This window comes from Panthera uncia (genome assembly GCF_023721935.1).
Source record: "Panthera uncia isolate 11264 chromosome C1 unlocalized genomic scaffold, Puncia_PCG_1.0 HiC_scaffold_3, whole genome shotgun sequence".
NCBI classification, from domain to species: Eukaryota; Metazoa; Chordata; class Mammalia; order Carnivora; family Felidae; genus Panthera; species Panthera uncia.
Window position 1 is genome coordinate 1037128 of NW_026057584.1, and position 14748 is coordinate 1051875.

The window sequence follows — 14748 nt, forward strand, 5'->3', positions numbered from 1 at the left end:
GAACATCCCAGAAGGATGCCCACCATCCCAGGAACAGTCATTGTCTGAGGGCCAGTGGAACATCCCAGAAGGATGCCCACCATCCCAGGAACAGTCATTGTCTGAGGGCCAGTGGAACATCGCAGAAGGATGCCCACCATCCCAGGAACAGTCACTGCCTGAGGACCAGCAGAAGATCCCAGAAGGATGCCCACCATCCCAGGAATACTCATTGCCTGAGGACCAGCGGAACATCCCAGAAGGATGCCCACCATCCCAGGAACAGTCCTTGCCTGAGGACCAGCAGAACATCCCAGAAGGAAGCTCACCAGCCTTCAGTAAGTGGTTATTTCCTGAGGGCCAGCAGCAGAACACTCCAGAAGGAAGCCCGGCAGCCCTCAGAGAAAAGTCATTGTCCAAGGACCAGCAGAACACCCTGGAAAGAAGCCCGACAATCCAGGAATACTCATTGTCCCAGGACCAGCAGAACCTCCCAGAAGGATGCCCGCCAGTGCATAGCCAGTGGTCCTTACCCGAGGCCCAGCAGGACACTGTCTTGGAGAAGGAGGAGCGTGCAACCCCAGAGAGCCTCATACGGGACCTTGAGGGAAAAAGTGGGTCTGGCCCCGGGGACACGTGGACGTTTGCTTCACGTGAAGACTCTGAAGGCCCGGCTCCAGCAGAGGGTGGGAGCAGAAACCCAGGGGTGTGTGGCCTGCACCAGGAGGCACAGCTGGAGGGGGCAGGTGTGAGCAGTGCCGGTGGTTCAAACCATCGGGCTGATTCTGTCATGCCCGTGCTCCATGCTGCAGGCCAGCCGGCGGGACAGCACCTCCTGCCGTGCTACCCCAGGTATGGGGGTGAGCAGAACACGCAGCCCGGAAGCCCCCCCAGGGCAGCGCCACCCTCATTCTGGAAGCCTGTGCTAGATGAGCCGCGGGCAGGGGAGAGTGACCGAGATGAGCTGCAGACTTGCCTAATTAAGGAGCAGCTGTCCAAGTGGAGCGTCGTGGGGCCACCGGGCGTCTCTCACACAGAGCACCCCCTCTTCTCTGCCCCTGTGTCGCTGTGTGACCCGGGAGGTGGAGGCCCGCGCAGCCGTGTGGGCAGCTCCGCGGCTTACTACGCACTGGCCACAGACCTCCCCGGGGTCCTGGATGCGGTGCAGGCCCGGGAGGCCGATGGAAATTCATTTTCCTGGAATCTCAAGGAACTCTTTTTCCGTGAACGGACAGACCGAACGTCCTCGAACCGTTCCTGTACCGCGTCGGAGCTTGTGGAGATGGCCTCTCCTTCGCTGGCGGGCTCTGACGCAGACCTGAGTGGTCCGCACGGGCCCGGGTCACAAGTTCTGGACGACAGAGAGCTGTTGCTCCTGACGGGCACCTGCTTGCGTCTTGGTGAAGTTCAGCAGCCTCACGAGAGCTGTCTGGGGCGCGGCCCGGCCGAGCCCTCTGAGACCCATCTGGTGTCCTCAGGACCGTACAAAGCGAGTGGCAGAGAGAACCCCACCTGCGTCCTTCCCACGCCGGGAGCTGGCTCCGTGGAGGTGTGCCCGTTGGAGGAGCCCAGGCTGAGCTTCCAGGTCACCTCCACGCCTGTGAAAGGGGACAGCCCGGCGATGCCCGGGGCCCCTCTGCAGCATGAGATCCAGGAGGGCACCTATTCCGGCAGCTGTTACCACCGAGACGGCTCGTGGCTGAGTATGTGGCGGGCGGCTGCTGTGGGAGCACGGCATGGCCGGTGCAGGGACTCCCCCGTCCCGGTGTCTGATGTGGCTGCGCCCCCTGAATAGTTGGGGCAGAAACGATGCACTAAAGGATCTGCAGTGAGAGCTTATCCCTTGAAAAGTAGGGTGACGAGTGCACGTGCTAGGGAAGGGTGGAGCCTGCGGTCCCTTCCTGGGAGCTGCTCCGTGCGCCAGGGGACGGGTTCTGCCGGCCCCGACCTCCACGGTCACCCTGGGCAGCGAGGTGCTCTGTGGCCCCGCGTGTGCTGCTGGGGCTCTGGCGCCTGACGCGCTGTGCGCTAGGAGGCAATGTTCTTGTCGGGCCCCTCCACTTGCCCCCGGGAGTCGATTATGTTCGTGATTTCTTAGCAGATTATCTCCTGATTTCTTAGCAGATCCACATCATTTTCACCAGTCGTTTCCTTACTGCTGACTTCACAGTGTCGATCGCTAAGGCTTTTTCCCTAACCTTAAAAAGGTTCTACAAGTAATATGTGTTATCCATAGATGTACTAGAAAACACAAACAAAAAGATAATAAAGCCACCTGTAAATGCCTCCCCCAAGATGACCCCGTTTGTTTTGGCGCGTACCTTGGAGGCCGTGTAAAAACGCGCAGACGTGTATCCAAACCACGTGGGCTTTGTACGTACGCGCACGTGTGGTCGCAGGAAGCGCCATAGGCACGTACGCGTTCCACTGAGGCCGCTCACGTTCCTGGCAGCTGTCTCCGGGCTTCCCCCCTCGTCCGAGTGTGGGTGCCCCTGCCCGCCCCGCCCGGTGCACGGTGGAGCTGTCGTGGTGACCCTCCCTCCCCTCCAGGTGTGCAGTTTGAGGTGAAGCGGGTGGAGCTCCAGGGCTCCGCGACCCTGTTCTGCTGCTGGCTCGTGAAAGACCTGCTACGCAGCCACCGGGACTCGGCCGCGCGGACCCGCCTGCTCCTGGCCAGCCTGCCCAGCTCCAGCCACTCCATGTGCGAGCTTTCTGGACCCAGCGCAGGGGAGGTGGGTGTCTGCGGTCAGCTCCCACCTTGCACCCGCCGCGTGGTGTGGGAACCGGTGCCGCCCGGCTTTTCTCTCTTTCTCTCCGCTTCCTCTGCGACGGGAGGGAGGTCCAGGTGTGCCTTTTTGGGCCTGTCTTCTAAGTTCGTGGGTAAGTCGGAAGCCAGACGTGGAATCTTAGACCTGAGTTTGCCCCGTGTGCAGGGCGGGGCGTAAACACGCTCGGGTGTGTGTGCCCATCTGGGCCAACCGGGAGAGCACTCCTCAGGCCAGGTAGCCCCAGGACACGGGAGGAGGGGGGACAGGGGACCGGATGACGCGAGCCTGCCTGCTGCTGGTCACACGTGGCCCCTCGGGCGTCCCGTTTCATTCACAGATGCTCAGGAGCAAGCCCTGGTTTGAGGAGCCTCCGACGGCTCTGGAGGTGGAGGGGCTGGCCGCCTGCGAGGGCGCGTACTCCCGCAAGTACAGCACGCTAAGCCCACTGGGCAGCGGGGCCTTCGGCTTCGTGTGGACCGCGGTGGACAGAGAGGAGAATAAGGAGGTACTGTGGCTCCTGGGCCGTGCGCAGCAACGGGGCCGCTCCGGTGCGTCCGTGGCCTCAGTGCTGTGGCACGGGGCAGGAGGCGTCCTCCGTGGAAAGCACTGAGCACACCGGCTGGCCCGGAGGGCACCCAAGGCAGCGCACGCGTTCCCCCCCTTGGCCATCCTGCCCGCAGGATCCTTGGCCATCCTGCTTCGGGGCCATGTGGGCTTCGCGCGTGCCTCTCCCTCGGGGGCTGATATCTATTGATTTTCAGGTTGGGACACGCCAGGCTTCCTTCTGTGGTCTCAGTGGGCGTGGCCATTCTTACTTATTCCTCGTCCACCTGAGCCGAGGCCTCGCTGCCCCTCCTCCCACATCCTGTTGAGACTGCGGGTATAGCTGCCCAGCGTTTTGTGGTTTGAGGGAATCGACATGGTGACCGTCCTGCCAGTCCCTGTGAACACCGTGACACTGCCCAGGTGTCCCCGTGCCACCTACTGGTTTCTGGGAGACCGTGTACTCAGGGGGTCCTTTGACCTGTTGGCTGTTACCAGCACATGTTGGGGTTGACACATTGTGTGTCTGTGCGAGACCCTTGCGGTCCTGACGTGTTTTCGTGGGTCCCCCAGAGCTCCAGGTGAGCGGCTCAGGAGCAGGCTGCCGCTTGCTGCGTCCCTGCCATCGCGGCCACTCCGTTCCCTTCTCGATGGATCCTTCTGGGGAGGGTGTTTCATTGGTTTGCAGCTCGCTGAGACTTGGCTTGAAGAATGAGTGCTGAGTTCTGTCTGGTAGTGAGTGGTTGACATGATCACACCCTTGGTTTCTCTGTTCAGTAACACCGATCAGCTTGTGTTTTCCAGAATCAGCCCTTGGTTCTGTTACAATATTCTCTTACCGCGTTGCTGAATTTGGCTTGCTGATATTGCTACTTGGGATTCTTTTTCATTTATATTTCATCCATGAGTTTTCTCTCTCTTCTGACATCAGCGTGACGCGAGGCCTGTGGAGTTAGCGCTTTCGTGTCAGCGGGGTGTCTGTCCGCCTGTTCAGACCTGCATGTTTCTTTCAGCCGCATGCTGTGGTTTTCCGTGTGCAAATCCGTGTGCAGGTGACGTGCAGCTGCGTCTGCTCGCTCGGCCATCCTAGTTCTTGTGTTTGCCCTCTCTCGTCTTTGCGAGACTTGCCAAAGAAGTGTCTGTTTTGTTAACCAGATATTTGTTTTGTTTTCTTTGAACTTGTCTTCTTGTACCTTCTGGGAGTTAATTGTGCTGTATTTCTAGCTTATCGGATTGGAGGTGTCTCGCGGAGCCATTACTGAGTGACAAGGCCCCTGCAGGGCGGTTGGTGGTGGCGCGGGCCGCTCTTGCCACCTGTGTTTGCAGGGGCTTCATTCTCTAGTCCTCGTGAGGCGGGTCTCGCTCTTGGTTGGGTCAGTGACCCGACAGACCACAGGGCTTTCTTTGGACCGCTCTGCCTAAAGGAAGAGGAAAGAAGCTGCCGAGAGTCCTTCTCTTGGTTTGAAAAGAAACACATGAGTAGTTTCACCTTCCAGAACACAGATGTCAGCCTAAATATTACTAGGCCAGCAAACGATGAAGGAAAGCAGCCAATCAGAAAACAGCCCTGCACGGGTGAGGTGCCCGTTTGAGGGCCAAGCGCTGCTCTGCAGTCTCAGTCCGCGGGACAGGATGGGAGGACTGCCATCCCGACACAGTGGCTCTTGTGACCCAGGACCCGCGGTGTCTCTCCGCGTGTTCAGACCAGCATGTTTCTTTCAGCCGCGTGCCGTGGTTTTCCATGTGCAAATCCTGTCCTCCTTTTCTTAAATTGGTGTCACTTCTATATCCAGTCTCTTCTCTTTCTTGTGTCTAGTTTTCTTTTGCTGGAATGTGCGTTACTAATTTCCTAGGAAGGACACTTTGAGTTCTTACATGTTTTCTGATTTGTTTCCCTTCCATTTCAGGGGCGATGCGCCCTCCCTATCCCTCTCCGAACGTGTGAGCCCACATCTGCTGTCATCTAGCATTTATTTGAAGAGCCATCTGATGTTTTTCCTTTCTGATTTTTTTAATTTACTTAAAAATTCTCTTTAAAGTTTACTTATTTTGAGAGAGAGAGAAAGAGCACGTGAGTGAGCAGGAGAGGGACAGAGGGAGAGGGAGAGAGGATCCCAAGCAGGCTCCGTGCTGGAGCCTGTCAACACAGAGCCCGACAGCACAGAACCCGATGCGGGGCTTGAACTTAGATCATGACCTGAGCTGAAACCAAGAGTCAGATGCTTAACGGAGCTACCCAGGCGCCCCTGGAATTTTTTCTTTTAATCTTTGGACTTCATACGTTTCACCAGGATGTATTTCTGCGTGTGTGTGTGCACGCGTGCATGTGTGTTGTTTATTCTTGCTTGATGCTTGGTGAGACTTTGATCTGAATGTTTAAAGCTTTCTTTACCTTAAGAGAATGTATTCCTTTGTTCTGTTAATTCTTTCTTTTCCTTCTTTTTCGCTCTGTACTTTCCCCTGAAGCCCCTCTCACGTGTGTGTTGCAGCCCATGGCAGCAGACTTCCTGCTGGTCTGCTCGAACCCTGTGGTGGGACGGCCACAGCCTCTGCGTGCCCCCCCACCCCCGCTGGCCGCGCCCCTGGGTGCGCAGGGCTTCAGCCTTGCTTCCCTCATTTTCTTGCCTTCCCTCACGTGTCTCCTCCAGCCTATTGAATCACAGGGCCCTCTCTCCACGGGATCCTTAGGATCTGACCACTTGTCACCACTGATGGCCAGCACTAACCCATCACCTTTTCCTCGAGGTCACGTGAGGGCTGACCGGGTGCTGCACCTGCTCCTTGCTGTCCCTCCTGCCTCTGCGTGCTCCCCTCCCGCTCGCTGCCCCTCCGGCGGGTCCCCTCAGCTGTCCCTTCTCGGGGAGCCTCCCTACCTGCTTCCCTGCTCACCCGGTGCACTGGGCACGCTGTGTGTTGGCCGTGCCCCCCGCAGCCGATGAGCCGGTGAGGTGGGGCTCGGGGGCCATCTTGTGGGGTCTCCCGCCGGCCGTCTCTGCTCCCCGCTTGGCCCCTCGGCCACGTGCCCGGCCCTCACCGGCACGGTGCTCGTCTCCTCCCCGTGACCTTTGCCATCGTCCTGGGCAGTGATGCTGTTTCTCTTGTGTTGGCCTGTGTCCGTCAGGCTTGCTTGACTCCACTGGGCTCCAGCTGATGTGAGTGGTGGCCTTCGTGTTCCCAGTCCTCAGGCCTCCTCGTTCGTCTCCTGGGTCGGGGCACCTGTCCTCACTTGAGAAATGGGGGTGCTGGGGCCTCTGAGGGGCACCTGCTGCAAGGTCTCTGGCCCAGGCTGTGGCTCCTCAGCTCCCGGGCCCCTCCATCATGCCCTCGCATCCACCTTAAGTGGGCAGGTGTCCTCAGACCTGCTGGCCAGCTGCTGGTGTGCCTGTGTGTTCCTCGTGCCGGGTGGGGGTCACTACTAGGTTCCTCTCTCCCGTCCCTGGATTCAGGGGAGGTACGCGTGGAGGTTACCCTCCCCTGCACTGCGATGCAGCAGTGGGCACCAGGCTTGAGGGGACGCGGAGGCACGCTGGCGGTCGCTTCTCCCCTCTGTCTTCCTCGCAGGTGGTGGTGAAGTTTATTAAGAAGGAGAAGGTGTTGGAGGATTGTTGGATTGAGGATCCCAAACTTGGAAAAGTTACTTTGGAGATTGCGATTCTGTCCAGGGTGGAGCACGCCAACATCATCAAGGTGGAGTGCTGCTTCTCACTTAGCGGTGTCCCGACGTTGCTTGTGTGAGAAGCTCTTAAATACGTGGTCTGGAAGGTGTCTCGGCAGGCCCAGACCTGACTTTGTCTTTTTGCAGGTGGTGGACGTATTTGAAAACCAAGAGTTCTTTCAGCTGGTGATGGAGAAGCACGGCTCCGGCCTGGACCTCTTTGCGTTCATCGACCGCCACCCCGGCCTGGACGAGCCCCTGGCGAGCTACATCTTCCGACAGGTGAGCAGGCTGGCGCCGTGCTGGGGAGGTGACGGGCTCGGGCACGGGGCTCTGAGGCCGCGCAGATGTGGCTTCACACGCACTTCTCTCACAAGCTGGGGTCTAGCCTTTAGATTTTGGATTTGACGGAGTAAGATACATAATAAGATATACATTGGAGGCCAGATGCCGTCCTGGACCATTCGGAGATGGAAGCTTATTTATATTCCTACAGCACCCGTGCCAATTGCAAACTTAGCCAGAAATATTCCTACGGTACCCACGCCAATTGCAAAACTTGGCCAGCAAAGCTGTTGGATTAAGGGTTGAGGCCTGTGCCTCTGATCGGAATCCTCGTCTCCCAGCAGGAAACCATTGCTGATCTGTGCAGCAGGGATCATGATAGTGCTGGCGTGGGAAGGCTAGGAGGTTAGCTCAGAGCCTCTAAGGCACCTGTGCGGCACGGTGTCCCGCACATTGTAAATGCTCGATCAATAGTAGCTGTCCAGTCAGTTAAAGTAATCAGTAAAGGTTGAGATTCTAGCAATCTCATTTTACAGTGTTTGTTTTGGTCTCTTTATATCTGTTTATGTATTGATCTTGTCCGTTTATTCTTTTATTGGAACAGGAGACTGATCAGCGAAATAGAAAGGCATGCTGGGAGATAGAGAGGTTGGGGAGGGGGTGGAGAGGAGACAGTAATTCTTGTTTTGAGGAGACGGTGGTGATTTCATTTTAGACTGTTCCAAGCACCCTGGAAAGAGTGGAGAAATAATCTGGAAGGCCGGGGGCAGAGGGGAGTGAACAAGTCCCAGGTTTGCTCTCTGATTGTTTCCTGGTGATGACTTAATTTCTAATGACAGCTTCCATAAATTGACATTTTGTACCCAGAGCTGTAAAATCCCAGAAGCTATTGGATTTCTGAAATTAACTTTCTCAGGCACCTACTTATAAATTTCAGGCATCATGATTCTGCTCAAAGACCGTCGTCCCCTTTTTCCCTCTTCCTGTTTTGCAAGATTACATACCCATCTACCTTAATGCATAGCAAAGATTTGTTTTTGAAATCTTCATGGCAGGCAGTCCTATGACAACAGGAGTCACTTGTTAATAGCTGGTGTCTCTCAGTTGTTAATTCTGGGGCAACTGACATAGATAAATATAGTGTCCTCTACTTTATAATTTTTCAAGAAGTATCTATAGCCCTTCTGTAAATTTACATGCGTAAGTGCTACATATGTAGGTGCGTATGGATTCATGATTTTATAGAGAAATACCATTATATATTAGCATATGTACGTAGAGTGCCAGTTATCAGTGAATTGCTTCTCAGCTCCAGATCCACCAAGGGCCCACTCAGCGGCCAGCTCTCCTATGCAGCGAGGGGGGAGGGAGGACCTACAGTATATAGTCACAACCGTACCCTTTCAGAGCGGGAACTATTGCATGAGGCTTGTTGGAACGAAGCCCACTTCCAGTGGACTTACTTTACATCTGCCTCCGTGGGAGCCCCACACAGTGTGGCTGATGCTCGGTGCTGCTCTCTGAGAAGCTGCTAGAGCCCAGAAGTAGGAGTTTGGAGACTTGGCCTCCGCTCCCAGCTCTGCCCCCGCGCACTGCGTGAACTCCTGGCAGGGTCCTTTCCTTCCCTGTGAACCGACGGTGTCAGACTCCGTCTTTCTCCAGGGCCTCCTCCCGTTGAATGCCCAGACCACCCTCAGTAAGGTGCCCACTGTGTGTCTTTGTAGCTTCTGCTTGTGGTCTGTCTTTCCTCCTGAGATTGTCACGATGTGTATTGAGGGGTGAGTGAATGTCTGCTGGGAAGGCTTCTCAGCATGGAGAGAACTTGAGAATCAGTGTTTGTCTGGTGGGGGCACAAAGTGTCAGCTACACAAGATGACTAAGTCCTGTTTCATAGCTAATAATACTGTAGTGCAGACTCAGAAATTGGCTTAGTGTAGATCTTATGTTGAGTGTCCTTATCGCAAATAATAATAATGAAATTTTTTTTCATTTTTTTTTTTAACTTTTTTTTAACGTTTTTATATTTTATTTTTGAGAGCCTGAGAAACAAAGCACGAGTGGGGGAGGGGCAGAGAGAGAAGGAGACACAGAATCAGAAGCAGGCTCCAGGCTCCGAGCTGTCAGCACAGAGCCCGATGCAGGGCTCGAGCTCATGAGCCGTGAGATCATGACCTGAGCCGAAGTCAGACGCTCAACTGACTGAGCTACCCAGGCGCCTGCTTTTTAATTTTTTTTAACATTTATTTTTGAGAGAGAGAGAGAGAGAGAGAGAGAGAGAACAGAGCACAACTGGGGGAGGGGCAGAGAGAGAGACACACACACACAGAATCTGAAGCAGGCTCCAGGTTCTGGGCTGTCAGCACAGAGTCCGATGTGGGGCTCGAACTCACGAACTGTGAGATCATGGCCTGAGCCGAAGTCGGACACTTAACCAGCTCAGCCGCCCAGCCGCCCAGGTGCTCCGAAATTTTAAAGAAGAATCAGGTGCTGGTGCTCCTGCCAGCGGTGGGACAGGCCGGCCACGCCAAGCACCCCACCTGGACCTGCTTTGCCTACACTGAGCTGGGCGGCGTCTGCAGCATCCAGCCTTCTTTCTTGTCACCCACGCGTGATAAACCAGACAATAGGCTCTTAGCTTCGTTACTGTTTCTTTCTTTGCAGTTAATCCTTATTTTAAATGCATGTTTTACTTGACTTGCTTTTTTAAAAAGTCCCTGTGGCCCCGATTGCAGCTGGTGTCGGCAGTGGCCTACCTGCGCTCCAAGAGCATCATTCACCGGGACATCAAGGACGAGAACATCGTGATCGCGGAGGACTTTACCATCAAGCTGATCGACTTCGGCTCTGCTGCCTACCTGGAGAAGGGCAGGCTGTTTCACACGTTCTGTGGGACCATCGAGTACTGTGCGCCCGAGGTGCTCCTGGGAAACCCGTACGTACGTGCTGCGCGGCAGCCCGGCCTCGCGCCTTCCGTCGGGGCCCTGCCACCCGCGGGACTTTAGGTGGGAAACTGTTTCAGTTTGCACCTCTTGGTGACAGGGCCGCCGACTGATTATGAGCGTTTTGTGGTCCGTGGGCAGGCAGGCAAAGTAAGGCTGGTTACGGGATGCTGGGCGGTGGCTGCAGGATCTGTTGTGGTATTTTCTCAACTTGTGTGTAGGTCCGGAGTTTTAGAAAACACGAAAGATCAAGATAAGCACAAGAATGAAGAGGGTTTCTCCTCAGTTGGCTTTATTCCTTGTGACGACAGGAATAGCGGCTCTTCCAGTAACCACTGTTGGGGATCGAGCAATGGGAGGTACCGGTGCAGAGGACCGAGTGGCCTGGGGCCTGGCCAGGCCTCCCGCTCCTGCCCCGGAGCCTGCGGGCCCCAGGGGGCTCCAGCCAGTGCTCACTGAGCCCTTCCCCTGTCATCCGGCACACTCAGAGCCACCGGACGGGAGGGGAGATTGAAGGGGGATAGTCTAAGAGGGCCTTGGAGTTTCTCGGAAGATGTAATTTGAGCACCTGGTGCCCCCAAGCGTGCCCTTGGCTGCTGTCTCGTCCTGTGGTGGCCACCGGGTCGTCAGAGTTGTAGCGGGGGGCTGCACGCCCTGTCCGTGGGATCACGGCATGCGCTCTGTGGTTTGTCTGCCCCCCACCCCACCCCCTGCACCCGGGCTGGGAAGCTCCCACAGGGAAGCGCAGGGTGGTGCTGCACCTCAGTGCCCGCCCGAGGGCGATCCCGCCTTCTCCAGGAGCCCCGGCCCTGCACCGTGCTGCGCCCTCCTCTCGGGCCTGCAGGCGCCCTCCTGCGTGCTCCCCCATCTCACCTCACCAGGGGTTTGCTGAGCTCTGATTCTAGATCCCGTCCTCAGGGACTCCGCTTCCTTCCTCATTGTTTCCGTATCCTTCTCCGCCAAACCGGCCCGCCACTGGGTTTTATACGTAGACGTTTATTGCTTATGCAGTGTCTGTGGCAGCTTTCACGCTGCTGTGGCAGAGTGTAGTGCCGGTGACAGAGGCTGGGTGGCCCACAAGCCGGAAATGTTTGTGTTTGGCCCTTTACAGAAAACGTTCGCTGCCACCTGTGGTACCCTGTTGGATTTTTGTCTTCAGTCTCCAGTATTCTCGAAATCTTTCTTTGCAAAACAACACAAAACAAAAAGTGTCGAACCTGCTTTCCTCGCTCTGGCTTGTGCAGTCTCTCACCCCGCACTTGCCTGAGGTCTGTCCTCCCGGCACCTGTCGGCGTCCAGGGCCCCCCAGCTCGCTCTCCTGCCCCCTGACGTCCTGGACCCTCTTAACGCTCACCAGTGTCTCTCGGCCACGTTGTGTGACTGACTCCGTCTCTGTTCTCCGGGCCGGACCGCCCCCGAGGGCCAGACCCCCGTGACCACGCGGCTCTGGGGCCAGCTCAGCGGCAGCTCCCCACCTTCTGTGTCAGGTGGAGGCGCTGCTTCTCGGGCCAGCTGTGGGGCTTAGGCCAGGGTCACATAAAATGCCTGGCGGAGTGTTGGCATCTCACAGGTGCCGACGAGTGGAAGCCAGGTTAGGTCCTCACGATGATGAAACATGGCGACAAAGCACTGTCCCTGTTCCGCCCCCTCCCCCGCCCCCTCCTCTGGGTCGCTGCTGTTACCTTGGCCCTCCTCCTGCTCCCGCGCAGCTTAGAGCCTCTACTCTGCTGTGCCTTCTCTGCACCTCCTCCAGGAAGCCCTCCCATCAGGAGGTGCTCCACCCTCACATGCCGCACACCCTCCCGTTTGGCAGTGGGCATCTCTCAGCTGCCTGAGCGCGAAGGTTTGCTTTTCTCTCCCTCCCCAGCGCGTGGCTGGAGCCGGAGTTGAGGGCGTAGTTGAGGAGGGCTGCAGGACGCGCCGGGGGCGTCCTGTGGGGCGGGCCTGTGGCTCTGGGCTGAGCCTGGGCGTGCCCCGAATGTGGCCGCCACCTCCTTGCAGGTACAAGGGGCCGGAGCTGGAGATGTGGTCACTGGGGGTCACGCTGTACACGCTGATCTTTGAGGAGAACCCTTTCTGCGAGCTGGAGGAGACCATGGAGGCCGTGATCCACCCGCCATACCTGGTGTCAGAAGGTGAGCCTGCGCTGCAGGTGCCGCGGAGACGGCTCAGTCCCCTGCCTCGGGCACAGCGCCCCTTTGTCCGTGCTGATGACCTCATTGCTCTTTCTGTGCCTCTAATGCCGATGTGGACAGAAGGGTAATGTGACCATGACTGAACCGTCACGATAAAGTTATGTGCAGGAGAATCCCCCTTGGGTCCCGGGGGGCCCGCTTCTGAGACAGACGCTGGCAGCCTGGGAACCTGGCTGTGGCAGTGACTGTAAGGTCAGCACTTGGGTCAGACATTCATCACTTGGGGGCAATGGTGGGACTTGGCCCCCTAGCAGCTGTTGGGAAGCCTGCGGGTTTCTGTTGCACCTCCGGCTCCTGTCGGGGCCACGGGGGGAAAGGGGTGGTGTGCGTTTGGGGGAAGGACCAGTGGGCTCAGTGGCCTGGAAATGACTTCCTGTGCCTGGAGTCGGCCCCTTTGGCACCCCAAGTGGAGGAGCCCCAGGGAGGGGGCTGGTAAGAGTTTTACGGGCACTGCTGGCCCGTGGGCTCCGGGGTCCCTTCCAGGCTTGGCATCCTGTGACTCTACAGCACTCGTTTATCCTTACAAGTAGCGGGGTGACGAGCATGAACATCTCGTGCACAGAGTCCGTTTGGAACCAGCTTGGAGTCCAGCCTAACTCCGCTTAGGTTGGAAGCCAGTGTCAGCACTGCCACGAAAACACGCCACAGATTGGGGCTTACACAACAGACAGACATCTATTTCTGTCTGGAGGCTGAGAGGCCAAGATCAGGGTGCCCGCGGATTCGGTTCCTGATGAGAGAGAGTACCCACACGCCACGCTCGGTCTCTCTTCTTGCGAGGACACTAACCCTATCACAGGGCCGCACACTCAGATGAAAGACGTCATATAACACCCCCCGCCCCCGTCACCTCCCGAGGGCTCCACCTCCTAACACTGTCCCAGTGGGGGACAGGGATGGGGGGAGGTGTGGGGACACTGAGTCCCTAACAGCCTGGAGGAGGATCTTTAGAGCTTTGCTGAAGTCCCGGATTCCCACGAACCACGCCGCTTGCAGCACATTCTGTTCCACCCACAACGCCTATTCCACACGCTCACTCACCAGGTTCTCAGGATACCCTCTGGGATGGTGAGGCTCAGAGTAGCCCTGGCTGAGGGGACCCCATGTTCTTACAGGAAATGGGGCCCAAATCCAGACCCAAGGCTGGGGCTCTTCCCAGAGCCTGTGCTTCCTTTGGAGGGGGTGGGGGGAAACGCAGGGCTTGCTCTGGCCACGTCCCTCTCCTCTTGTCCCACAAACCCTGTGTCGTTCAAAGCTCTGCACAGCCAGAGCCCCAAGAACGGGTCGAGTTTACGAAGCTCCGCACATTGGTTAGGTGAGCGAGGCGGGACCCTGAGCTCCATGCTTCCATTTCAGAGGGACAAGCGTCTCCTGCAGCCTGTCTGGGGCATAGCTGGGCCCGTGTGCCAGGGACCCCAGGTTCTTGTCAGAAATGGAGGTTCCGGGGCTCAGAGGTGCTCATGGCAGACACACCCAGGACCTGTAGTTTTGAGACATATTCTACTTGAGCCTGGCCTGGATCCACCCACACGCGTGGGGTGGGTCTCTCTGTCCCCAGATCTCATGAACCTCCTGTCTGGGCTGCTGCAGCCTATCCCCGAGCAGCGCACCACCTTGGAGAAGCTGGTGACAGACCCCTGGGTGACACAGCCTGTGAACCTTGCTGACTACACCTGGGATGAGGTGTGTCGAGTGAACAAGCCAGGTGAGAGGCATGGTCGGTGTGCCAGGAAGGCAAGGAGGTTCCCCAGGCTGCCTTCCTGGGTCTGAGGAGGACGCTCCCTCTTCCATGCTGTCCTGGACACAAATGTCAGGCCTTGTAGCTGGCTTGTCACCTGTGGGAAAAGTGGAGCTTGATTCTGTTCCAGAGGCCCCTGAACACCACCGGGGCCTTAGAAGGTGGGTGAGCACCCAGGGGAGCCCCTGACAAGGAGGCGCCCACAGAAGGATTGGGGGCAAAGGGCTGGTGGTGGCCTGAGCCAGCTAAAGGAAAGGGTAAGGCTGTAGATGGTGGGATTGGGATGCTCTGAGGGGACCCAGGAGCCCTGGCTCTTCAGATAAGGCTTCTGGCCGCACAGCTGGGCAGCAGCCAGCGTGTCTGGTCACCAGTGCTCAACGTTGGCGGACCAAGCTGGTGCTGGCGGCCCCAGGCTTAGAATCCGTGCAGCAGCTCGGCAGGGGCCGGGACTCGGGCAGTGCCAGGCCGGTTCTGAAGGCCCCTGATGTCTCTGCGGCTAGGGATTCTCCCAGCGAGAAGCAAGTGTCTTAGAATCTTGTGTTAATGATACAATGTCTTCTTCTTTCTTCAGAAAGTGGAGGTCTGTCGGCGCTGAGTCTGGAGATGGAGAGCAGGTGCGTGAGGGAAGTAGCCCCAGAGCCATGCG

General features: G+C 57.3%; 1 protein-coding gene across 3 annotated transcripts in view; it reads left to right on the forward strand.

The window, feature by feature from the left end:
• PASK (PAS domain containing serine/threonine kinase) overlaps nucleotides 1-14748 on the forward strand; it is a 40683-nt gene that overhangs the window by 25387 nt on the left and 548 nt on the right. For 2 of the 3 annotated variants that reach the window (XM_049614525.1, XM_049614524.1), the window contains exons 11-19: nucleotides 1-1682; nucleotides 2530-2711; nucleotides 3085-3252; nucleotides 6852-6977; nucleotides 7093-7227; nucleotides 9963-10162; nucleotides 12171-12304; nucleotides 13923-14069; nucleotides 14674-14716. The exon at nucleotides 1-1682 is cut by the window's left edge and continues 120 nt beyond it. In XM_049614525.1, coding sequence (XP_049470482.1) covers nucleotides 1-1682; nucleotides 2530-2711; nucleotides 3085-3252; nucleotides 6852-6977; nucleotides 7093-7227; nucleotides 9963-10162; nucleotides 12171-12304; nucleotides 13923-14069; nucleotides 14674-14716 — 2817 coding nt within the window. Of the gene's footprint in view, nucleotides 1683-2529; nucleotides 2712-3084; nucleotides 3253-6851; nucleotides 6978-7092; nucleotides 7228-9962; nucleotides 10163-10390; nucleotides 11438-12170; nucleotides 12305-13922; nucleotides 14070-14673; nucleotides 14717-14748 lie in introns of those variants that run through there. The other variant, XR_007454223.1, reaches the window with a different exon arrangement.